At 34.7% G+C, this 24,743-nt stretch overlaps 1 protein-coding gene, 1 long non-coding RNA gene and 1 pseudogene across 3 annotated transcripts in view; 2 read left to right on the top strand and 1 right to left on the bottom strand.

Moving 5' to 3' along the window:
- The window catches only part of LOC107718027 (dystrobrevin beta-like), an 18,702-nt gene extending 10,281 nt beyond the window's left edge, over window positions 1–8,421 (bottom strand). The window contains exons 1-10 of the mRNA XM_016524955.1: window positions 8,310–8,421; window positions 6,116–6,183; window positions 4,571–4,651; window positions 4,207–4,420; window positions 3,935–4,020; window positions 3,163–3,317; window positions 2,308–2,413; window positions 1,979–2,145; window positions 1,427–1,443; window positions 1,032–1,103 (exon numbers count right to left, since the gene is read on the bottom strand). Coding sequence (XP_016380441.1) covers window positions 1,032–1,103; window positions 1,427–1,443; window positions 1,979–2,145; window positions 2,308–2,413; window positions 3,163–3,317; window positions 3,935–4,020; window positions 4,207–4,420; window positions 4,571–4,651; window positions 6,116–6,183; window positions 8,310–8,326 — 983 coding nt within the window. The 5' untranslated portion in view covers window positions 8,327–8,421. The remainder of the gene's footprint in view (window positions 1–1,031; window positions 1,104–1,426; window positions 1,444–1,978; window positions 2,146–2,307; window positions 2,414–3,162; window positions 3,318–3,934; window positions 4,021–4,206; window positions 4,421–4,570; window positions 4,652–6,115; window positions 6,184–8,309) is intronic.
- Window positions 8,422–11,001: 2,580 nt separating this feature from the next.
- Window positions 11,002–14,476, top strand: LOC107717376 (uncharacterized). 2 transcript variants are annotated; one of them, XR_001637312.1, is made up of 4 exons: window positions 11,002–11,120; window positions 11,465–11,533; window positions 12,741–12,871; window positions 13,081–13,133. It is a non-coding gene; the product is annotated as an uncharacterized LOC107717376 (long non-coding RNA). The 2 variants fall into 2 exon arrangements; XR_001637311.1 differs by lacking the exons at window positions 12,741–12,871; window positions 13,081–13,133 and adding an exon at window positions 14,110–14,476.
- A 2,474-nt stretch (window positions 14,477–16,950) lies between these two features.
- On the top strand, window positions 16,951–24,158 carry LOC107718033 (uncharacterized; annotated as a pseudogene).
- Window positions 24,159–24,743: the final 585 nt, after the last annotated feature.

Consider the following 24,743-nt stretch of genomic DNA (forward strand, 5'->3'; position numbering starts at 1 on the left):
TGCGCCACGATCCCTGCATCCAGCAGCACCAGCTGTAGAGGCGGAGGAGTTGGTCTCATGCTGACCACCACAGTGTCGCACAGGTCTGTCAGAGTCGCCCTGTCCTGGGGTGCCTCTCCTTGCCCACCCTTCACCAGGATGTTCCCGGGATGCAGGTCACCGTGGACGAAATTATCCACAAACACCTGCCAGAGATGACCACAGGTTAGATCTCAATGAAACACATACAATTAATCTGACCGTTGTTTAAAGGAATAGTTCACCCAAAATGAAAAATTTGCTGAAAATGTATTCACCCTTAGGCCATCCGAGATGTAGATGTGTTCTTCATCGGAAAATATTTGGAGAAATTAACCATAACATCACTTGCTTACCAATGGATCCTCTGCAGTGAATGGGTGCCGTCAGAATGAGAGTCCAAAGAGCTGGATTTGTTTCTTACAAACATGCAGCTTTTCACTTCACAAGAAATTAACTGATGGACTGGATCATTGTGATGTTTTTATCAGCTGTTTGGACTCTCATTCTGACGGCACCCATTCACTGCAGAGCATCCATCGGTGAGCAAGTGATATAAAGCTAAATTTCTCCAAATCTGTTCCCATGAAGAAACAAACTCATCTACATCTCGGATGGCCTGAGGGTAAGTAAATTTTCAGCTAATTTTCATTTTTGGGTGAACTATTCCTTTAACTGGATGCAAATGCAATTGAGTTGTGTGAGATGGAAGTACCATCTATTTTGTCATAATGTTGACAATACATTGAAAATTCGTTTTTTATAAATTTGCAATGGACAGAGGACATCTTCTCAACAATGTTTGTCTGAACTAACAACAATCAGGTACAAAACAGTATGACATGTTAAATGGGCTGTACTTCAATCCCTCACAGCCTTGTTTTTATTTGCATCTACTCAAAACAGTCCCATGTATCTCATTACAAGATGATCTTCGTTCCTTGTTATTCCTTTACACGCTTGTTGCACTTACAACAGATAATAGTGACATTATTTCATCCAGGTTGACTTACCCTTTCCCTTTTAAAAGATCTGGGGCCGTCCGGGAAAACAGCTTCATTTGCTTCGTCTCATCGCGAGCACCTCTTTTTAACCCCAAAATGAGACATAATAAAACAAGTTAATGAGCAACACGTGCACTTACACAAACATGTTTAATCTACACCAGTGTAATTTTAGTATCATTTATATACTATTATAGTATTATATTTTGAATTAGCTTTCATTTTCGTAATTTCAGTTTTCTTTATTTTAAGTTTTAGTGCTGTTGTAAATGCTATTAGTTTTTTTTTTTTTACGATTTTGATTTAGCTTTCAATTTTTTATTTCAATTTTAGTTTTAGTACTTCAATTTAATTCTTATTTCAGTTAGTTACCAAGAAAACATTTCAAATTTTCATTTAAGTACGATAGCAGCCTGTCTGACTGAACATAGAAATAAAAGCATAACAGACATAACAAAAAAAGAAACAAAGCCTTCATGCTGGGGTGAAGCTTGAATGCATTAAGCTCAGATTTATGCTTGTACACATACTCCTATTGAACGTGTCGTACAGTAACAGACTCATAAAATATATTCAAATAGAAAACAGTTATTTTAAATAGAAATAATATAACAATTTTAATAATGATTACTGTATTTTTGATCAAATAAATGCAGCATTGCTGATCGTTTCTTTCAAAAAAACATTTAAAAAATCTCCCCGACCCCAAACACAAGTTAACTTAACTAAAATCTAAAAGTACTTCAGAGAAGAAACGTAAATGCTACCAAAGTGACAAATTCAGAGCTCAGAGATGAAATTAGACATGTGTCAGGAAATGTAGTATAAAGGCATACAGTGATTTGACAGTGATTTTTGGCATACATTGTCAAAGGCTAAAGGCTGTTTGGATGACAGGACTCATGCCGCCACTGGCACTTACGCACAGTCACGTTCCCACATGGCCGTTCACCTACCCATGACATGTACTCCTTCATCTGGTGCTGGTTGCTATGGCTGCCCGAGGCATGGCCCCTCCAGAAACACTCTTGGCAGAGTTGGTAATTATCACATTGTTGGCACCGGTAGCGGAATCCCATCATGCTCTGGCTGTGGCAGTAGGAGCACTCCACAGGATGGAAGACTAGAGAAGAGATAAGCAAAATCAAGTCAACACTACTAATTGAACGCTGTCACAATATTTGTCATTCATTTAGGTTCTGAATGGCTGAAGGAAGTACTAACATATCACTAAGCCATATGTATGGTTTGCTACAAAAATGAAATAAACATGCTTAAAACGCACCGTTCTCAACGTTTGCCAGCCGATGCATCAGCGGTAACCAAACCAGACACTGAGGAGGAGGATCCGACATGAATGTGTCAAGAAACACATTGAGCGAGACCTTTTTCTGAGGATGGACAGCAGTTAGTATACAAATGAGTCAATAAATACCATGTGTGTACAAGAGAAAGTTTGTTTTTTCTCAAGAAATTGTGAATTGCAAATGCTGTTGCTGTTCCTATGCATTTGAAACTGGGTGGTTGCTGGTTATTGCCAGGGTGTTGCTTATTATTTTCACCTGTTTTATTGTCTGCCCTGCAAAAAATGTACACTAACGTTTAAAAGTTTGTGGTCGGTAAGATATCTTAATGTTTTTTTATGCTCACTAAGGCTGCATTTGTTTAATCAGAAATATAGTAAAAACAGTAATAGTGTGAAATATTATTATAATTTAAAATAACTGTTTTCTATGTGAATATATTTTAAAATGTAATTTATTCCTGTGATTTAAAGCTGAATTTTCAGCATCATTACTCCAGTCTTCAGAGTCACATGATCCTTCAGAAATCATTCTAATATGCTGATTTGCTGCTCAAGAAACATTTTTTATTATCAGTGTTGAAGACGGTTGCACTGCTTCATATTTTTGTGCAAAACTTTTTTCTTTCATGAATAAAGAGTTCACATAAACAGAATCACTTTTAACATTATAAATGTCTTTACTGTCACTTTTGATCAATTTAATGTGTCCTTGTTGAATAAAAGTATTAATTTATTTAAAAAAATAATAATAATAATCATACTGACCCCAAACATTTGAACAGTTGTGTCTGATAGCTTTATGCATGAAATTATTTAAAAAAAATAATCACAAACCTCTTGTGGAAAGCAGGTTCTTGTGGACTGCTCAGTGTACCCAAAAGATGGTCCCTCAAAAACCGTCATGGGCAGTTTCAGCACCTCCCTTAGGAACTGGTCAAACTGTGAGTATATCATCACTCCGTTTGGGTCCGATATCTGTGAAAATACATCTTGTGGAACAAAAAGATGAGCATCAGGAGTGATCAGTTTCATTTTTAAAAAAAAACTATGTTAAATTAGATCCAGGTAGATTTTAATAACTTAATAATAAACGCATTTTGCAGGCAGGAAGAATGATTTCTGAAGGATTATGTGACACTGAAGACTGGATTAATGATGCTGAAAATTCAGCTTTGCATCACAAGAATAAATTACATTTGACAAAATATTAAAATAGAAAAAAGTTTTTTTTAATTGTAATAATATTTCACAATAAAACTGTTTGTACTGTATTTTTGATCAAATAAATGCAGCCTTGGTGAGCATAAGAGGCTTCTTTCAAAAACATTTAAAAAATCTTCCCAACCCCAAATTTTTGAACAGTAGTGTAGTCTAAAGTTTTATTACTAGGAACGATTCACCAGAAAAGAGAGAAAAAGTTTTAGCTACACTGCCAAGGTCATAAAAGGCGAATATGCCTCGTGGTTAGAAGCGACTTTCAAGTAATGACGGCTGCTCTGACCTTTAAAATGATGATAGAATGAGTCCATTCACTTAAGCGCCCATTAATCAGCATCAAAGCATTGAACACACATCAGTTCAAAGGCAAATCCAAAGTGAAACTTACATCTTAGTTTATCCAAAATCTTCCCTCCACAGAGGGCAGCCAGAGCCATCTTCACCACAAAAACCGACATCTTTCCCACACCTTCCCTAAAAAAGACATAATCGTCAACTCACACATTTAAACAGTCAGCAGTTTAAGTGAAGATTATGAAGAGTCCTCATGTACAGGAAGTGAAGCTTCAGATGAACTTTTTTCTTTCTACTCTTAAAGAAATGTCATACTATATGCCATACATTAAGACAGATTTAAGGCAGCTCTGCAGGGTTTCTTACGGATCGTAGGCCGCTAACAGGAAGTTGAGGAGGTACGAGATGGACTGGTCTACATTGATCTGGTGGGTTGTGGGCAAGCGCTTGTTCAGCTGGTAATAGATGGTGGACAGTATTGCTTGCAAATGTGACACTGAGAACTCTGTGTTGAGGTCCATGGAGCTGAGTCTGTTTTCCCGGAAAACCTCGATAATATTCCAGATATCCAACATATGCACTGCGAGAAGTGAAGAACAAATGGCAACATCATTTCCAAAGACTTGGTTGTATTCAAAACAATGGACATTCAGAACGTTTGTGTGAGAAACACTTGCTAATGTTAACATAATGTACTTTTTTTTTTTGCAGTAAACTCCCTCATACTTACAATTGCACCTCTTCTGAATGAATCTCAGTTTGCATGCTGTCCTATACGTGGACAATCTGATAGAGTCCAGATCTAGTGCACCTGTGAGATGAAAACATCACATCTAATGAAAGTACAGTACATGTCCAAACATGCAGCTTAAATATAGCCTGAGGCATTTTAGCTGGTGTTTAGGTGGCCAGTGGTCAAAAGCCCAAAACCTCTCTAAAACCAGCAAAACAGACTAGACTAAACAGCTTGGCTAGGTTGAAAGACCAGCTAACCACCTTAGGCTGGTTGAAGATGTTTTTCTCAACAGGGAAATCCATTCAGAGAAATGTTAGCATGACTACCATTCAAAAAGTTGGGGGTCAGTAAGATTTTTGTAATGTTTTTCAAAGAAGTCTCTTTTGCTCATCAAGGCTGCATTTATTTGAGCAAAAATACAGTAAAAATAGCAATACTGTGAAATATTATTACAATTTAAAATAGCTGTTTTCCATTTGAATATATTCCTAAATGTATTTTATTTCTGTGATGCAAAGCTGAATTTTCAGCATCATTACTCCAGTCTTCAGTGTCACATGATCCTTCAGAAATCATTCTAATATGCTGATTTGCTGCTCAAGAAACATTTCTGATTATTATCAGTGTTGAAAATAGTTGTTCTGCTTAATTTGGTGGAAACCATGATGCATTTCTTCAGGATTGTTTGATGAGCAGCATTTATTTGAAATAGAGATCTTCTGTAACCAATGTTGGGGGTAACGCATTACAAGTAATGCGAGTTACGTAATCAGATAACTTTTTTCAAGTAACTAGTAAAGTAACGCATTACTTTTTAATTTATAAGAGAATATCTGAGTTACTTTTTCAAATAAGTAACGCAAGTAACTTTTTTTTCCAATTTATTGATTGACAGCTTTCCTGTCCCCCATGTTGAGAGAAATCAGAAGATGTTACTGTAGTTCTAAAATAAATATCAATATGCATTAATTCATCTCGCTCACAAAAACAAAACAAAAAGCAGATTCAGTATTCCTCAAAAATGAATAAAAATAATGCAACTCAGAATATGACGCAAACCTGTAACAATTAAATGTTAAACAACACTGAAGTGTGTTGAAATTTCTACTTCTGCATTCTACTGTACGGACGTACATTTACTTTCCCTTCAGCCTGAGGCTTATTCATTTCACTTTTGGTGTGAAAAGGCTTTTATATTTGCCAAAAATAGAACTTTTTTTATTTTAAAAACAAACAAGCAAGAACTGTCCAGATTTAAAAAGTAACGCAAAAGTAACGTAATGCATTACTTTCCATAAAAAGTAACTAAGTAACGTAATTAGTTACTTTTTTATGGAGTAACGCAATATTGTAATGCATTACTTTTAAAAGTAACTTTCCCCAACACTGTACTGTAACACAATGAATGTCTTTATCTATCACTTTTGATCAATTTAATGCATCCTTGCTGAATCAAAATGTACTAATTTCTTTAAACTTATCAACATGTTTACCATCATATCATAGCTTGAGTATGGAGTAAAACAGAGAAATACATACGCATTTCAGCAAACAGTTGTCTTCTGTCTGCCATTGCGCTGCTGTTGCGGCCTGACTCTTCAATCATTCTGCGAAACATCACACACACAGAAAACAAAAGGACAGTGTGACAGGCGTCCCACAGCTGTGAAGGCAAACTGGAGACTTTTTGAGGAATCAGTCTTCAGATTTGCATAAAGTTAATTAACTATTATTGTGGATAAAACAACATCTATAATGTATTACATAATTCTCCAAAGTTTTGAGCCGTTTATCCATCAAAACTCCACTGCAAATTTTATAAAAGTGATAAAAAAAATGCAGTTCTCAAAATAAAACTAAAAATACACACCAAAATGCACAAACTATCCATGCTGCATCTGCCTAATTTGGTTTGCATCTATCAAAAGACAGATACATTTGCAACAAAATAGTGAGTTTGATTGGACACACAACCATTGATGTCAACAACAAAAGATATGGGAAGCATTTTCTCCTCCCTTTTAAAAGTTGATGAGACTATTTACTTTGCTATCCTAAATATACACAATTATATTGTTAGTTGCATTTCATTATTTGTACTGTATTTAGCATTGTGTGTTTCCCAGCTGTTTGCAAACCTACCAGAACAGACCTGTGACCCACCTCTGTATTAATATAAAAAGACAAGTTCATTGGTGTAATTCATGTGTTTATCTCCCATTCTTCTTCCACAGAGACCTTTTGTTAGGATTCACATTACAGACAGTAACAGAGGTTTTGGACTCCACTTGTGACCTTGATTAAAAATAACATTTAGAAGATCACTGCCTTGTGGCATTCAGTATAATACTGTCTCATTTTACTGAGGAAACAGCTGTATCATCTAGTACAACAAATATACAGAGCTAAAATAATTTATACAACAATTCAATTCTCGAATCTGAAAGTCTTGATTTTGAAATTGTACAACGTTTTTGGACATGGTACAATGGAAATTCCTTGACATACTTTGGAATAGTTCATGTAAATATGTACATGATAAATAGGGCAATCATTCAGTATGATGGTATATATAAAAAGCATCATACACTGAAAAAAAAATTGGTATAGAAACAATTTTACTCAGAAATTTATAGTAAATTTCACAAATAATTACAAAGAACACGTCAAATTTTGAAGTAGACTGAAATAGTATTTTTTGTTAAATGTATTCCAATAATCTTTGGGGTTGGTATTTTTAATGTTTGCAAAAGAAGTCTCTTATGCTCAGCAAGATGCTTATTTGATCAAAGAAAATACAGTAAAACAGTAATATTGTGAATTATAAATATATAATTTTTGTATTTTCCTTCATAAATCATTCTAATATGCTGATTTGGTGCTCAAGAATCATGCAGCTTAATATTTTTGTGGAAAATGTTTTTTGTGTGGAAGAGAATTTTTTTTGTGCAAGATTCTATATTGAATATAAACATTATGAATTTCTTTACTGTCACTTTTTATCAATTTAATCCATCCTTGCTGAATAAAAGTATGAATTTCTTTTAAAAAATCCTGTCAACCCTGAACATTTGAATGGTAGTGTATATACTGTATTTATAGCCACAATAATTTTTTGTAAGGTGAAAAGTCGTATATGCAACCAATGTCTTAGTAAATAGATTTTTACTATCATAAACTTAAATGACATGCACTAACAATGATTGCATTTTATGAAAACTCACAAAAATTGCTTTTAAATTGCTCTGAGGAAACTTTAAAATAATGTTTTTTATTCCTCTTCAAAACAGCACCTGGATTTAAACCGTAAGAGAAACATGAAGTTGATCTACTAGAGAAGTTAAACTCCCTTCTTCACAAAGCTTTGAATGCTCAATTAACTTTAAGGAATGTTCAATCACAATCCTAGAGATCCAAGAGTTCAGCACAACACGGGGACAAAGCGCTACACATCCAGCCATCGATATCAAATTCACCTGCGGATGTGAAAAATATCCAGAATGCACTGCAAAAAATGAATCCATCAGTAACGTGACACTAATCTACCCTATTGAACTCACATCAGAGATAAACAAGCTGCCACAGCGTAATTAAACGTAATTTAGTGTTTTGGTTCACTGTTTCAACACCGCATCTATCATGTTAAACCAAATGGAAGAGATCTAAACAAACTAATGCTATAAAAAGAACCAAACTATCACAAAAAAATCGAAGGAAAATCCAAAGCAGATACCCTTCGGAAAGCACCATGGTCCTCTTCTCGCTTAGTTATGAGCGACCACAACAAGTCCACAACTTTTAATAATGCTTTTCGTCAGGTCGAAACACAACAAAAGCGGCCCATAGAGTTCTTGGCAGCCGACTGAAATAAGAACCCGTCAGGATCCAGCATGTGTCGCCTCTATCTTTAACTTCCAATGAGCGAGACTCACATTCTTGTTGGGCTTAGACGGCTGATTCAGATCTGGTTGCAAGTTTGTGCCGTCTCCTAACCCTAGGCCTGGTCTGTCTCCTAACCCTAGGCCTGGTGCTGCCTTGTTTGCAGTTTAAAGACTCTCTGTGTGAAATTATTAGGCAAAATGATGAGGCTACGCAAGAATGGCTCGCTAGAGAGGACTGTAATTCAAGCCCTCTAATGGGACATTTCTAGAGAGATCCCATATTTCACAGAGTCGGTCTTCTAATCTTTTTCTCTCTCTCTTTCTCCTTTTATTGTGGCTCTGGGATCTCCGAGCCTATAAATATCCTTTTGGACAGTCAGTGGCATCCAGGCATTTTAAGCCCGACTACATTTTTTGTCTCTCTGTGGGTGATTTATTTAGTAGGGCAGGTTGAATGAAAAACATGAAAATGTGTTTTATGATTTGGCTCGTGCTTGAAGGCGATTGGCATATAAGGCGTACAGATCTGACCTCGAGGACAAAGTCATGTTCTACATAAAGCAGCTGTTCAGAGTATCTTCACCAAGTAATTAGCGCTGGATTACTCGCATTAAACCGTCTGTGGGAGTAACTGATAGCAGATAATGCTACTGCATTTTTACAGAACCACATAATGCATCTATTTGAGAAACGCCATTGCTAGATAACAGACAAAGCTGACATTAATACAGGCTAAAATTGAATATGTGAATTCTTATATTGTTCTGTATTTTGCTTTGTATATACATTATCAATTAAACTATTATACTTATACTAATACATATACGCATATGGTTTCACAGGTAAATCCCATTTTAGCCATTATTTATGCATTAATAAAATATGCAGTTTATGGAAATATCAATCAATTTCAATGTCTGAATGAAAAGAGATTTTGTTTACTTTTGCACATTTAGTCCTGTCTTGGGTTGCTGTGAAAGCTGTGTGAATTGGATTCCATGAGAACTCTATCTGCAGCAAAGTGAACCATTACTCAACCTAACTGCTTTTTCCACCAATCAGACACAGTAACTGCCTGTATGCTGCACTGATTGTCATGGTACCACCATGAAGCAGCACAGAACTCTGGGTAAAGTCTCCCAGCCCATTCAGACTGTGATTTACATGTACATGTTTACAGGAAAGTCTTTCTAAGGTCATCTTCTCATTCGTCTCCATTTGTTTTATGCATCTAATTAGATGAATTAATATAATGATGCACTTCAAAAACAACATGCAGTCTAGTTTCATAACATTATATGGCATAGCAAAGAAATAACTTTTATGAACACAGATTGACTTTCTGTGCATGCAGAACCTACTATAACCTATATTCCAAATGTATTACTATTCAAATTTCACTTAAAGTGCAGAAAATACAAATCAAATGTCAACACTGTTTATGTTTACAATATAAAGTCCGTTTGTAAGATAGGTATTCGTTGAAATTTTATGAGATGAAACAGTAAACCAACATACACCGCATATAAAATACTCAATCAAATGCATGCAATTATATAAATATATAATGCATGCATAAATAAGCAGAATTTATAGGTACTTATTTAACCAAAATCACTATATTTAATATAATATTTCATAGTTTTGGCATTGCAGCAGATGATTTAGGACATAATGTTCCAGATACACACTATTATTAATATCATACTTGCAGAATCTGCCTCATGCCTGTTAGTAGTAGACTGTGGAGCGTTCACAATGAGGCGTCTGGAGCTCTGTGCACTTGCTACTCACCAAACGCCTGTCATCGCCGAAACGGGTTTCAATTCAGCTCCTCTGCGTTCACTGTAGCCCATCTGCGCTAAAACGACGCGCTTTATCGACGATAATCTCGGCGTTTGAATACAAAAGTCTGTTTTCGTTCGCATTAGACTCGCAGAGAGCGGCGCGGAGCTCTGCTGCTCATTTGCTTTGATGTGACGTAATGCGCCTCTCGCGATGACGTAATGCGGAATCTCTCCGCTGAACACATCCATCGGTGCTCTGCGGAAATATTAATAAATATTAGTAAAGTTAAATTTTTTTTGCATTATATTTTATACATTTTAAGTAAAATTTGATGTGGCAAAATGTTATGAGCAAATAATTTGTGGGACAAATATATTATAAATATGAAAAATACTAAAAATAAAATATCACAACAACGAAAATGTGCTCTTATTTAATTACATTTATTTTGTGCATATATATTTATAAAGTAAAAATGCTATGTTATATATGTGTTTATATATAGCAGTATTGAAGCAGTGTTTTTTTTTTCACTGTGGCGCAATGGTCCTAAAACTTTTCATTACCCATACCCGGAATATACTTAATACGTGATTGTATTCACCATTCAACATCAAAACCTTCGCAACCCTGAAAGGCTTTTTTCACTTTCTCAGTTTTGTCTATTGTGTCAGTGGTGAATGAAGGCCTTCCTGTTGCCTAGTAACCGCGCGCGCACTGTGAAAGCGGGGGGGGGGGGGACAAAGTATGAAATGGGCCGCGATGTGACACAGTGGCGAGATATGTGTCAACATTTATCATATCGCGCTTGATGGGTCAAAAATAAAATAAATGTCGTCAATGGCTCAACGTTCAGCGCTTTAGCAGCGAATGATGTAAGTAGTCAAACCTGTTATGTTGCTGTAGTCAGCTGATACATGCGACTATTAACCTTGTTTAACCTGCGTTCATTACTAATTAACTTAAGATAACTGTTTATTTTGTGCAGACGGTAGTTAAACAGCTGTTTTGATTAATGTCAATGTATGATCGTTCTATATAAAGCCAATGTCGACCACATAAAAATCTTTTAAAAAATAACAAAAACTTTTTTTTTAAAAATCACAGTACCATAGTAATGCTTTTTGATATCATCAAGCTTAGAGAAGCATTGGTTTTAATAGTATGTGATCAGTGGTTGTTGATTGATACATTCAGTCATTGATTTTGATTTTCATAGATGTTTTTTGAGAGATGCCTAACATAAAGTTACTCAAGTTTCCTTCAAGTAAAGGAGCATTCTTACAAGGTAAAGTGCAGTATTGTTTAACAATATTATTTGCTAAGCACGGAGTATATAGGGATCAGGATCCTTGATATATTTTCCCAAACCATTGTGCATATTAATAGTTACAATGAACTCAACAAAGTTGAGTTCAACAATAAACAATAAAGCATCCTAAAAGACAACAAGAAATCAGAACTGTCTATTTACTGTATTAATGCATGTTTTTGGTCTTATTTTGATCATTTAATCCGTGCACATTATTCTAAACAAAAAAATAATAATTGTCTTCACAATTTTCTATCATTCTTCACTTGGATAAAAAGCCCACCCTTTTCTATTCTGTATGTTGTTTCACTCTAAAATATGTCAGAATGTGGAAGTAAAATGGGTTGTGCATGCCATTTTATGTTGATCTTTAAAGGAATAGTTCACCCAAAAATGAAAATTTGCTGAAAATGTACTCACCCTCAGGCCATCCAAGGTGTAGATGAGTTTGTTTCCTCATGGGAACAGATTTTGAGCAATTTAGCATTACATCACTGTCTCAGCAATGGATCCTCTGCAGTGAATGGGTGCCGTCAGAATGAGAGTCCAAACAGCTGATAAAAACATCACAATAATCCACAAGTAATCTACACCACTCCAGTCCATCAATAAATGTCTTGTGAGGTAAAAACTGCCAAAATACAAATCCATAATCCATAACAACACTTCCTCCAGTGAAATAGTCCATCCCTTGTTGTCTTCTTTTTGCTTGTAAACAGTGCTTGATCTGTGCATATTTCTCTCCTGATTCAGACGAGACTGCTTTCACTGGGGAAAGCAATATTATGAATAGAGGACTCTTTTGAAGTTGAAAACATCTTAATGATGGATTTGTTTCTTACAAACATGCAGCTTTTGGCTTCACAAGACATTAACTGATGGACTGGAGTGGTGTGGATTACTTGTGGATTATTGTGATGTTTTTATCAGCTGTTTGGACTCATTCTGATGGCACCCATTCACTGCAGAGGATCCATTGGTGAACAAGAGATGTAATGCTAAATTTCTCAAAATCTGTTCCAATGTAGAAACAAATCAACTACATCTTGGGTGGCCTGAGGATGAGTAAATTTTAAGCAACTTTTAATTTTTTTGGGCGAACTATTCCTTTAAGGTTTCAGTATATATGATTCAATGTGAGATCTTCATGATCTCTGTGATCAAAGTCAGTTGTACATTTCAGAGCAGGGAGAGACCATTAGCTCCAGCAGGCGTCGCTGCTGTGCTGAGGTTAACACTCCAGCACCATGTGTGAACAAAGCAGTATGTCATATCCAGGAACTGAAGCCCAAACTGGAAAACTGGGGCCAACAGGTAGAATCAAACATAACATGAAGATGGATTTTATTATTTTATACCATCACTGACCAAGACTCAACCACAATAATTCAAGCCTTAGATCAAAACCAGTACCACACAGATCCAACCCAGATTGAGCTCAGTTATATGAGTTGAATCACATCTTATTTTCTTTGCTCTCATATTACATAATGAATGAATAATGAATGTCTCGTCTCTTCTAGGGTGATAATGCTCAGCATGAAACTGCACATGAAAACAATCACAGTATCATTTGTGAGCCATAAAGCATTATACATTTTTCACATCACATACATCAATTGAAACCATTTTGTCCAGTAAGACAGCACTTGTGATCAGCAGTCTTATACAGTATGTGGGCTCTAACATATCACCAGAAAATAATTGTAAATTAATTAATAGCTTAATTTATTAATATTATTAAAACCTTGCTGATTAAATAGTGTATTTGGCCTTTGTGTTTTTAGATGTGTTTCTGCTGATGGCAAAAATGCAGAGCTGTATATTGAAGGCATGGGACTTAATGTACAAGGTAATGATAGACAGTCTTGAATCTCCTTAATATTTTGATTATAATATGCATTTAGTTTTCTTTACATAGTGGGGGATTTGAAATATTGAAGTATTATACAGAACTTTGGTGCATAACTTTATTTATATAATTATTACATTAAGATTTTTCATAATCATTACATTAAGATTTTTATATTTTCACTTTTCATTTTAATTTAATTTTGCTGTGCTTTCTATTCGTTTTTTATTTTATATATATATATATTTCTATTTAGCTTTAATTTATTATTTTTTCAGTTTTAGTTTTAGTAATATTAGTACTTCAACTTATTAGTATTATATATTACGGTATATTATATTATATTATTATAATATTAGTTGACCAGGTAACATTTCTAATTTTTGCTTATATATATATACTGTGTATATATATATATATAAATAATAATTTATACATTTAGCAGACACTTTTATCCAAAGCAACTTACAGTGCATTAAGGCTATACATTTTTTACCAGTATGTGTGTTCCCTGGGAATTGAACCCACGACCTTTTGCGCTGCTAACGCAATGCTCTACCACTGAGCCACAGGAACATATATATACATATATATTATACTTTTTATATCTAATTTTAATAGAAATCTTTATTTCAATTGCTTTAGAATTTAACATAATTTATTTAACATAATAATCATTTAATCATTTGTAAATAAAAAGTGCCACAGATGTCCTGATGGAGGTGATGAGTTTGATCGAGCGTCTTGAGTTGGACCGCAGAGAAGGCTCTACTGGAAGAAAAGGAGAAAGCAAAGAAACTTTCAGAGAAATTGCACAGCCTCTGTCTCTGGAAGCAGAATGAGTTTCCTATAGCAGTGCAGAAAGGTCAGACTGGATATTGATTACGGCATGCAATTTATGTTCAAACTGTTTTTTCCAGCTCTAACATTTTACTTCAGGCCCAGTAATGTGGTAATAAAGTGTCTATTCTATTCTGTTCTATTCTATTACAATGTACAGTCAAAAATATTCAACAGGGTCATCAAAAACACACAAAAATGGCTTGAGGAGCACAAATATAAAGTAATTTATATGAAATGAAATAAAGTAAATGTTAAAGGCAATAAAATACAATATAAAAACTTAAAATGATTTTATTTCAGTTAGTTATCAAGGCAAAATTTCAAATTTTTACATATTTGGACTAAAAGCCACAAAACGTATGTTATGGGGTCTTTAAAAAAGTTTAATTACCAAAATAATCTCTTTTCTGCTCCATCCTTAACTTTTCGCATCTGTCTGACTTATATTTGCACGGTCCGAGCGTGAAGCCTGCAGAACAGACATCGCTGAGCTGACGTGGCAACTGAAAATGAGGAGAGATCAGCTGCCGCAGGTGAGAGACAGACTGACCCACACGGAGGTGCTGAACCGACGTCTGAAGGAGGATATCGATTTTATGAGGAAACACGGGCCGCTCATGCACGAGAGACTCCAGCTGGAGAGTGAAATCATGAAGCAGATCTGAACAGCACAAAGTGAGGTGTGTTTACTGCGAAACCGGTTTGTTGGCTTGTTTAGAGGACCTGAAATCAATAAGAGAAAACCAAAGAGAAGAAGGAATGTAGGTCTAACTAAAAGAGTCCAGAACGTGCTAGAGGAGTGCAACAGAGACCACCCACTTTTTCAGAGGACTGGTTTTTCCAGTTTATTTTTTCAAAGAATTCATCAATTAAGAGTGCTAAACTGAAGTGTTTATTTTGTGAATGAACTACCCACTGTTATTATAGTATTATTTATATACTATTATAGAATTTAATAATATTTTAATTAGTTTATTTTTTATATTAAAATTAAAATAATAAAAAATATTTTAAAGTTTGTTTTAGTAATTTTATGTGCTTTTGTGATTTTTATAATTTTTTTTATTAATATTTCTTATTTAGCTTTATTTTTGTTTCAGTTTCAGTTTTTAGTACTTCAACTTATTTCATGTAGTTGCCAAAGCAACTTTCTGATTTTCCTAATTAAAAAATTTTCACCTAATATTTATATTCATTTTAATATTTAATTTTATTCCTGCTTTCAGTTAACTAAAACACTTTTTTAATAATTTTACTTTTGGTTTACAATAACAACACTGACTATTCATCCCATGAAGCATTGTGAATGACATAATTGAGTCAAATTATTGATAAAACTCTAAGTCCCTGATTATTATAATCAAATACAATATATATGAAATGTTTTCCTACACATTTGGATAAATACAAATGTAAAAGTTGTTTAAGGAAACAACCACAGGAAATGTAAAAATGTGAAATTTTAAGCTGAAATAATACTGACTTCTACAGAAGCATTTAAAACTGCTAAACAACCTCTGAGCTCATTGCCTGTTTTGGGATGCCATTTTTACTGTTGAGCCGTGTTGCCATGATAAACATTGTCTGACTATTATGTTTATTCATAAAGACATTGTCACAAATGTTTCTCTAGGCCACTGAGACGTTTTCAAACATCTCTCAGAAGCCAAAGAGTCTTCAGGAGGAGTTTAAAAATGAGGAATTCAGAGCAGACCTTAGGAAAGGAGAAATGAACAAAGAAATGGAAACGATCAGAAATCATCTGAGTGACAAGCAGTGAGTCCTTTTTTGTCATCTGGATACTGACATCAGCCCTACATTTTTATTTCAGTTCACTCGTGTTATATCAATCCAGACAGAAGGTGTCACTAAAATGCTGTTCTCTCCGTCTTCACAGTTTAATTCCTATCCATCAGTGTGTAGGCACATTACAATATCAATATCAAAAATATGGTATTCAAAATCAGCCATTTTATAACAAATTCTACTGATGTAAATCACATTCTAATTCATGTTATCTTCATTTAAAGGCTGCACCTGACATTTTATGCCATACTTTTGACTTACATTTACGTCACACTTTTATTTCACAAAATTCTTTAATTTTTGGAAATGTCTCATATGAAAACATTGCTTAGAATCAGCCTTGTGGACATGTTTAGCAATTTCTATGTTACATTTATAGATTTTAGGATGTCTATTATACTTACATAACCAACCACTGCTTGTAAAAACACATATTGACATTGCAAATAAATTAAAAACAAATAGAACATGCTAATGCAGTTTTCTCTAGGTAAAACGACATAGATACTTATGAAATACTGACACAACTGAGCAATGTTTTAACAGGATCTGATGTCATTCATCTGCTTCCCTCCATCTGTATGAAGCGGTATATAGACATGTAATGTGTACATGGGGAATGACACAGTTTCTCTTTCTCTGTCTACAGGAGTGAGTTACAGCAGCTGCAGTCTCAGTGTGAGGTGTTTCAAAGAAAAATTCAAGAGTCGATAGAAAAACTAACATTGAAAGTTTGAGAGGCAGGAAACAGACGTACATGAAGAAACCAGTATTCATTTAGAAAACATTCAACTGCCAGTTTGCTCACAGGATATTCGATCAAATCCATTAAAATATTATGAAGACATTTGACATTTTTTTTGAATATTCTGACTGTTACAATCATAAGCTCATGTTACTTCCTTTTTTTTTTTTTTTATTAGTCCCTTGAAAGAGCTTCTGTACCAAATATTCATTTCACTTACCTTTTTTTTTTTTTTTAGGTCAGAACATTAAAAGCTGAAAAAGATGATAAAGAAGAGATATTGATGATAGAGAAGAAGGAAGTATTGCAGCTTCAAAACCAAATACAAACATCTGTAAGTATAACAGGCTGTTATTTTAAATGATATAAATCAGAGGTGAAATTATGTGCCGTATTGGAGATGTCAACCCTCACGTCCTCTGGAGGGCAGGAAAGGCCCACGATTCCTTGCACTGATCTGCCTGTTTATTCTCTCAGAGCCTCCATTTTGTCTAAGCCCTGATTTCACAATCACACTACGCTTGAGTGAACGAGCCGCAGAGCGCTCACTTGTTTCTTTAGCCGTTTGTTTATTCCTTTTTAAATTTGTATTTTGTGCATTTTTGATGTTGTTCTGCCACAACAGAGTTGTAAAAGTTTAGAAACTTTCCAAAAGAACGAAACTTGGTTTGACCGTAGGTGGTGCTATATGATGTTTTAGATTTCATGAATGTTTGACACATGACTGCTATAGTTTAAATATGAAATTAATTGAAAATAGGCTTATGCTTATGTGCTAGAACAAACAGTGGACCTTTCAAGCAGTTGGATAATATATATATATATATATATATATGCAAAGATGCTTAAAAATATGATCTTTTGTGTGTGGTTAGACTTTCATTTTGTGCACAACATGTGAATATGGTTGAATTTAGCCTCCAAACAAAGACTTGACAATAGAAAAGTCCGTATTAGCATATATAGATGTAAATAGATGTAAATAATGGGTATTACTGTGTTTATCAGAAACTTGAAGGTGATGAAAAGGTGTCTGTATGGGATGCAAACTTAAGCCAAAAGCGACATGAGTTATCGACCCTGTGAGACAAAAACAAAGAGCACAAACTGGAAATTGAAGACTACAAGAGAAAGATCTACCAAAGGTTTGTCCAATAAGCTTCAGATCACACAACATTTTAGATTGAATTTAAAGTATATTCCTGGATATTACTGATTGCCACTAATGATTAGTTTTGTCTGCTGTGTTTTGCAGTAATTTGTTATGTTGTGACAGTAAATGGCCTAGTCTGCAGTTATTTCACAGTAAAATTCTGAATATAGTATTTTATTGTAAAATCCTGGTGATACTTTTTTTTAAAAAAGGTGGTGAATTGTGGTTAACTACAATCAACAACGTTATACTCACTATACATTCTATACAGTCCAAATTTCAAGCACAATAGCCTAATTTAATCAGACAACAAGAAGTACGGCAAATAGATTTTTCATAGAACTGCAGAAAATGAAATCGATCCAAATGAAAAACAATCCACTGTTGGTATGGTACAGCAATAACAAATGACGTTGCCTCCGTAAGATCTATGAAGACCATATGTTTCATACACAAGCCAATAGGGCTGTTCATGTGTTGCCGGTTTGTTGAATCTGTAACACATCATGAGAAACTATGACATGGAATAAAATCTGGATATACAGTAGTGATTCTTCCCAACTTGATACAGAACTTATGGATCAGCATTAGATTCCATGTTGGAGACTCAAATGACAACACTATGAGAAATGTGCTGGAGATGTCTTGTGGTTCATTGGTCTGTTGTGTGAGTGTTGGATTCTTTAATTATCAACACGGAATCTGTGTTCCGCAGATCATGTCATGAAATCATGCAAAAACTCTAATTCCACTTCATTAAAAATGTGTAGGTGTGTGTGGCATTGCTTCTGAAATTAAAATGCTGTGAAGAAGCACCGCAGCATGAACTAACACAATGATTTAGCACGCAAAAAATACATTATCCACCTTATTTTGCAACGCGGATGTGAGCTAATTTCTGTGAATGCGCGAGACTTCCGAGACTTAGTTGCTATAAGTAAGTAAGAACTTTATTGTCATTGTACATGTACAATGAAACTCTGAACTCTATAGGGAAGTAACTTAAAAAAAATAACAAACTCGTGCAATGTCAAGCAGCATAATAGACTGTTTTTGTACAGCTAAAATAACTGGAAGTGGATGACACGTTACGTTAAAAAGGTGTATAATCAAATGTTGAAATTTATGTATATTACCATGAACAGTATAGACCCAATGATATGCAAATTTTAAAGTGCTGTTTTTTATTTAATTTTAAAAAGAAGGCATAAAAATTAAAATATAAAATACCTTACTTAGTTTCACTGATATTGCTGTAAACAAACTGCAGTTTGTTAAATGTTGTGTAAATGCTTGAGTTTTTACAAGAATCAGGCTGCTTGTTGTTAATGTAATGCATAATGAACTAAACTTTAAGCGTTGTGTCATAACTATTCCAGTAATTAATCTTTGATTTGGCACATCTTGTGCAATCAGTTGGATGTCACATACTGTATCCAGAGCGTTTTCATTTCCAGTTGTGAAATTTACTGAATGCTGTGCAAGCATTTTTGTGAGTGGGCTGCTGTATCGTGGAGTGGATCTCGTGGGACGGACTGTGTTTTATGATGTTGTTTGTGGCTGTTTTGTTCCAGTGAACAGGCTGTGAGAAAGCTACTGAAGGATCGTGAGCATGTCCTGCTGAAGATCAGTTTCAGCGAGAAGCAGTGGAAACCGGTCAAAGCCGAGTTTGACCAGGTGTCTGCTGTACACTCAGACACCAAAGCCGAGCTGGACCGTCTAGAGCGCCAAACCTTTCTGGAGGAGCTGAAGAACGGGAAGAGGACACCTGCCCCATTCAGATCTAAAGATGAGTTTATTAGCAAGGTTACTGAATGAACAAATGTGTAGCCCGGATCCAAAAAATAAAAATTCTATCATCATTTACTCACCCTCATGACATTCCACACCTGCATGCAGTTTTTCCATTGAAAAAGTAGAATTTAAGAATTCTATCAACACTCATACACATAAAGGTTCTATATTGGCATTGATGGTTCCATGAAGAACCTTCAACATCCATGGAAGCTTTTCCACTTCCAAAAGCCTCTTTGTAGTGAAAAAGGTTCTTCAAGACTATTAAAATGTTCTTCAAATTAAGAAAAAAATTTAACCGAAAATAGTTCTTGTATGGCATCACTGCGAACAAACAGACTGCAAGAGGGTGAAAGGTGAGCTGCAGAAAAAGTATGAAGACGCTATGTCTACAATTACTCAGCTGGAGACTGAGGTGGAGCAACTGTGACAGACATACGGAGAAAAATCTGAGGTAAATCTCACAGGCATAGAATAAATATAGCTGGTTTACTGTAAAAATCATCGTTCAAGTATTGGATAATTTCAAGTTAACTCAGAAAGCACATATTTACCCTTAATCAGAAAAGCAGCTCCCCATGAGATGATACTGAATGAAACTGAATATTCCAATGAAAAAAATTTATTCATATTTGCATTTGATTAGATCTAACATGTTAGGCTATATGATTATTAAAAGGGGTGGTTGATTGTGATTTCACTTTTTTAAAGTTAGTAAGTGTGTAATGTTGCTGTTTGAGCATAAACAATATCTGCAGGTAAATTATGTGAAAAATTTGTGGGTTTTTTTAATGAAGCATTAACATTATAAGCATAAAATTATACTTGATTTATATTACAGTATGAGTTATAAATATCTTACTTAAAAACTTAAAAGTGCTTAAATAATTCCATATTTGTCATTCGATTATTGTATGTTATTTATTTGCTATTAGCAAAGTCTTAGTGTGATGTTATTGAGGTACGAGGAGATTTCAAACCAGATCAAGGAGCTCGACCTGAAGTCACAAGAGTTCAAACAAGAATCAGAGATGATGGAGCAAACCATCAGCACTATGCCAGATGTTATAGCGGAGCTACAGTAAGAAATACTGTACACAATATATGTTTGACCATTATATAAATATTAGACTTCCATGCTTGTTTTTATTTGTTGTCTGTTTCAGGGGTTTGTCAAACACTATGGCGTTCAAACATGGGACAGCCACAGTAGTGATGGGTAATGTGCACAGGGATATAGCTTCCTGTGAACAGAGGACGTCTCATCACGCACAGATTCACTCAACGCCGGGCTGTCATGAAGGACACAGAGGTTAAGAACCCTTTCTTTCATATTTACATTTATGTCAAGATTATTTTGTCAGGGCTTCCTATGTGGGCTGATCCTAGATCAGCTTTGCTATTTAAATAATTATAATCCAGGTTAACAAATGTTTTCTTTACATATCAGAAAACAGATCAGCTGAAGCCGAACGAGCATGAGTGCATTTGATAGGTTAGGGGATTTGATGTGCTCCAATCACCATTCAAGCTGAAATTACCTTTATAAATATTTAGATTTCCTTTGTATGATGATGCACCGTGTCATTTTTATGGAATACCCAGTGATACCAAATAATACATTTCAAGACACTGAGAACAAAACATATGTAACAAAAAACCTTTTGTCCAGTATTATCTACTATTAGCTGGTTGTGTTGACAGCAGCTTTATGTTATTAATATTTGCAGGTATATGCACATAAAACGTGGATATAGCACTCATATATTTATATACATTTGGAAAAGTACAATATTAATGTATTAATAACATCAAAAATGCAAACTGTTTTATATATGAACAGCTTTAAATTTATTTACTCAACTTTGAGTTTCAAAGGCTGTTGAATTTGTGCTATTCAAAATGTGTGTGTGTGTGTGTGTGTGTGTGTGTGTATATATATGTAATATTATTTATTATTATTATTAGATAAATGAGATTATTTCAATATTAATTTTACACCATTATATTTTTTTGACATTAAAGGGATAGTTCACCCAAAAATGTAAATTCTGTCATTAATTACTCGCCCTCATGTCGTTCCAAACCCGTAAAATATCTTAATTTGTGTTCCGAAGATGAACGAAGGTCTTATGGGTTTGAAACGACATGAGGGTGAGTAATTAATGACAGAATTTACATTTTTGGGTGAACTAAACCTTTAAAATGGTTTCATTCTGTTCTATAAAGACTGATCTTAAGAGAAACATGAGTCAAATTGTGTTTCACTTATATTTAATACTTATTCAGCTTTAAAGATTCAATTCGTCCATATAAAGAGTACAATTGAATTTACTTTCATTTGTCCAATCTGGATTTCATTTATAAATAAATTTGCAATTAAAATGTCTTTACTGGACCAAATGGCCCCACTATGAGATTGTGTTGAGATTGAACTTGGTTGAACTTGCAAAGTTAACCTGCAATTTCACTAAAGTTGTACATACGAACAAGGGTTTATGTTTTAAAACACTGTCAGTACATTAATATTGTCTGTTTGTGTGTCTTCTGATATCCACAGATTAAATACCTAGCCAATCATATTACACCTTTGCTCTGGAATATCCGACACTCAGTATCACACCTCTAGTAACCTCTAATAATTTGATGAAAGCTCTTAAAATTTTCTGTCAGAGATAATATGTTATGTTTTGCATGAAACCCACGTATTATCACTTCATTTTTGGAGGAAAAAGCTATTTATTGGGGGAGTTGAGTTTCAGGATTATGGCCTCAGTCAGAGCCCGGCGCCTGATGAAAGTCTCACATGGCTTATCTAATGTGAAATCGCCATGTGGTATATAGTTTCATTAAACGGTGATCAAGAATGCATTAGTTCAAAACAAGAAAAGGCAATGGGGCTTAATCCGCCATGCGCGCAGAAGCAGCAAACTCCAAACAAGTTGTTGGTGCGAGACAGGAGCCGAATTAAAAGTCCTCCCTCATAGAGCCAGTCTGCCATTAACTTGCTGCAGGGCAGCAGAGCAGAGAGTCTCTTTAGACTTCTCACAGGAAACAATAAAGCAGCACAAAGATTCATCGTCCAACAGAAACGTTCCGACTTTTAACATTTCCAACAAAGAGAGACTGTGTCAGAGTGCCTTCGATTGACCTGCAGGCGCATCGTTGGGACGTCACAGTCATGAGATGTTAATGAACATAGGAAATATGGATAGTGACGCACAACACTGGATGACGACCACAGCGTCATGTGTTATAGAGAGACACACTTAAAGAACAATTTGGCAATAGTTTAAGAAAAAGAAAACTGATATCTTGCTTCTCAGATTTACATTTCTTTTGACATTATAGTGGTTTCATTCAGATAAATACATTTATCTTCATTAGCCACAACTGGATTTTATTTCTTTCTTGGACCACATGTCCCCCCTTAAAACCTTAAAGGGGTCCTATTATGCTTTTTCACTTTTTCAACTTTAGTTAGTCTGTAATGTTGCTGTTTGAGCATAAAAAAGATCTGCAAAGTTACAAAGCTCAAAGTCCAATTCAAAAGGAGATATTTTATTTAACAGAAATCAAATCAAGACTTTGTAAAAGAGCATAATAGGACCCCTTTAAGATTAAAACCTTTTATTAAAAGCAACAGTTTCATCCGCATGTGTATTCAATGTCATGACCCTTGCATTGCTGTCTGCATTAAGGTCAATGTCAAATTTGCGCTTACAAATATGCTTACAACCTATTTTCATAGTGTAACATATTTCTTTGTAAACAGCATATTCAGTGAAAAAAGGGCAGTGTGGAGCAACAAATTATTACATATTAGGGGGGGAAAATTCCTTTGGAAAACCTAGCAACAATTAATTGATCTCAGTAAGACCAGGAATGTGAATAAAGCAAGTAAACAGGGTTGACTTGTGCATTTCCTTACATGATCAGTTGAGATGCGTTAAATGTTACTTGCACTTATGGACACACTCCACTGTGACTTCCTCACAAGCTGGGGTTTTTTCTCTCCCCTCATCATATTCTCATGGAGCATGTTTACTTGATGAAGTCAGACGCTCAGTGAGTAGAAAAGCAGTAGGATGCAAAGTGCAGACACCATCAGTTTCTTATGGCCAATGAAGTGTAATTTGTCCCATTTACATTTCAGAGGTGCATCAGACGGGTTTTGTCAGCACTGCATGCAGTAATTAAGCTTTAAATCAATAGCCGGCATTTGTCATGTTTACTGCCACTCTCAGTGCTGGGTTAAACTCATCAGTTTAGCGCTGGGTCGTTATACTGCCCAGACACACTTCATTATTACTTATTCTCAGGTAGAGCAGAAAATGTTCTTCTCTTTCTCTTTCCATAGCTCTCTCTCCACGTGTCCGATGCTGACACAGGGTTGTGGAGATTGTGAAGACAAGCAAATCAGACATGTATTGTAATTTGTTTACATACTTCAAGTGCTGTATGATTACTAGCATTACTGCATTCGAAGAGGATTCGTTTTAGTGTAAAACAAGCAAAATGCAAACGATGTAGATTACATGCAGTGGCCCCAAAAATATGAGGACACTTAAGCAACACTGAAAAATGCTTGAAAGTTACTGCATTGCATGCACAAAATATCAGAATAAGTGTCTTTTGGGCAGAGTTGTTATCGTTAACTAAAATTGAAACTATTTAAAATATTTGATAACTTAAATAAAGCTAAAATAAAATATAAATATTAGATGAAAAACTTTTTTTTTTTAAATACATAAATAAATGTTGCCCTGAGTTAAATTAAGTTGAAGCCCTAAAATTACTAACTTGAAATAAATAAAAATTAAAACAGCAATAAAAACAAATTAAAACTAATTAGTACTATTTAAAAATAAAGACTGATAAAAATGATAAAAGCACAACAAAATTGCTACTATTATAATAAATATTAAAATAAATGAAAAATAAAAATAAAACCTAATTCAAATGATTTTTCTACAAATTACACTCTAAAAAA

The sequence above is a fragment of the Sinocyclocheilus rhinocerous genome, unplaced genomic scaffold (genome assembly GCF_001515625.1).
Source record: "Sinocyclocheilus rhinocerous isolate Xijiao unplaced genomic scaffold, SAMN03320098_v1.1 scaffold1694, whole genome shotgun sequence".
Classification (NCBI taxonomy): Eukaryota; Metazoa; Chordata; class Actinopteri; order Cypriniformes; family Cyprinidae; genus Sinocyclocheilus; species Sinocyclocheilus rhinocerous.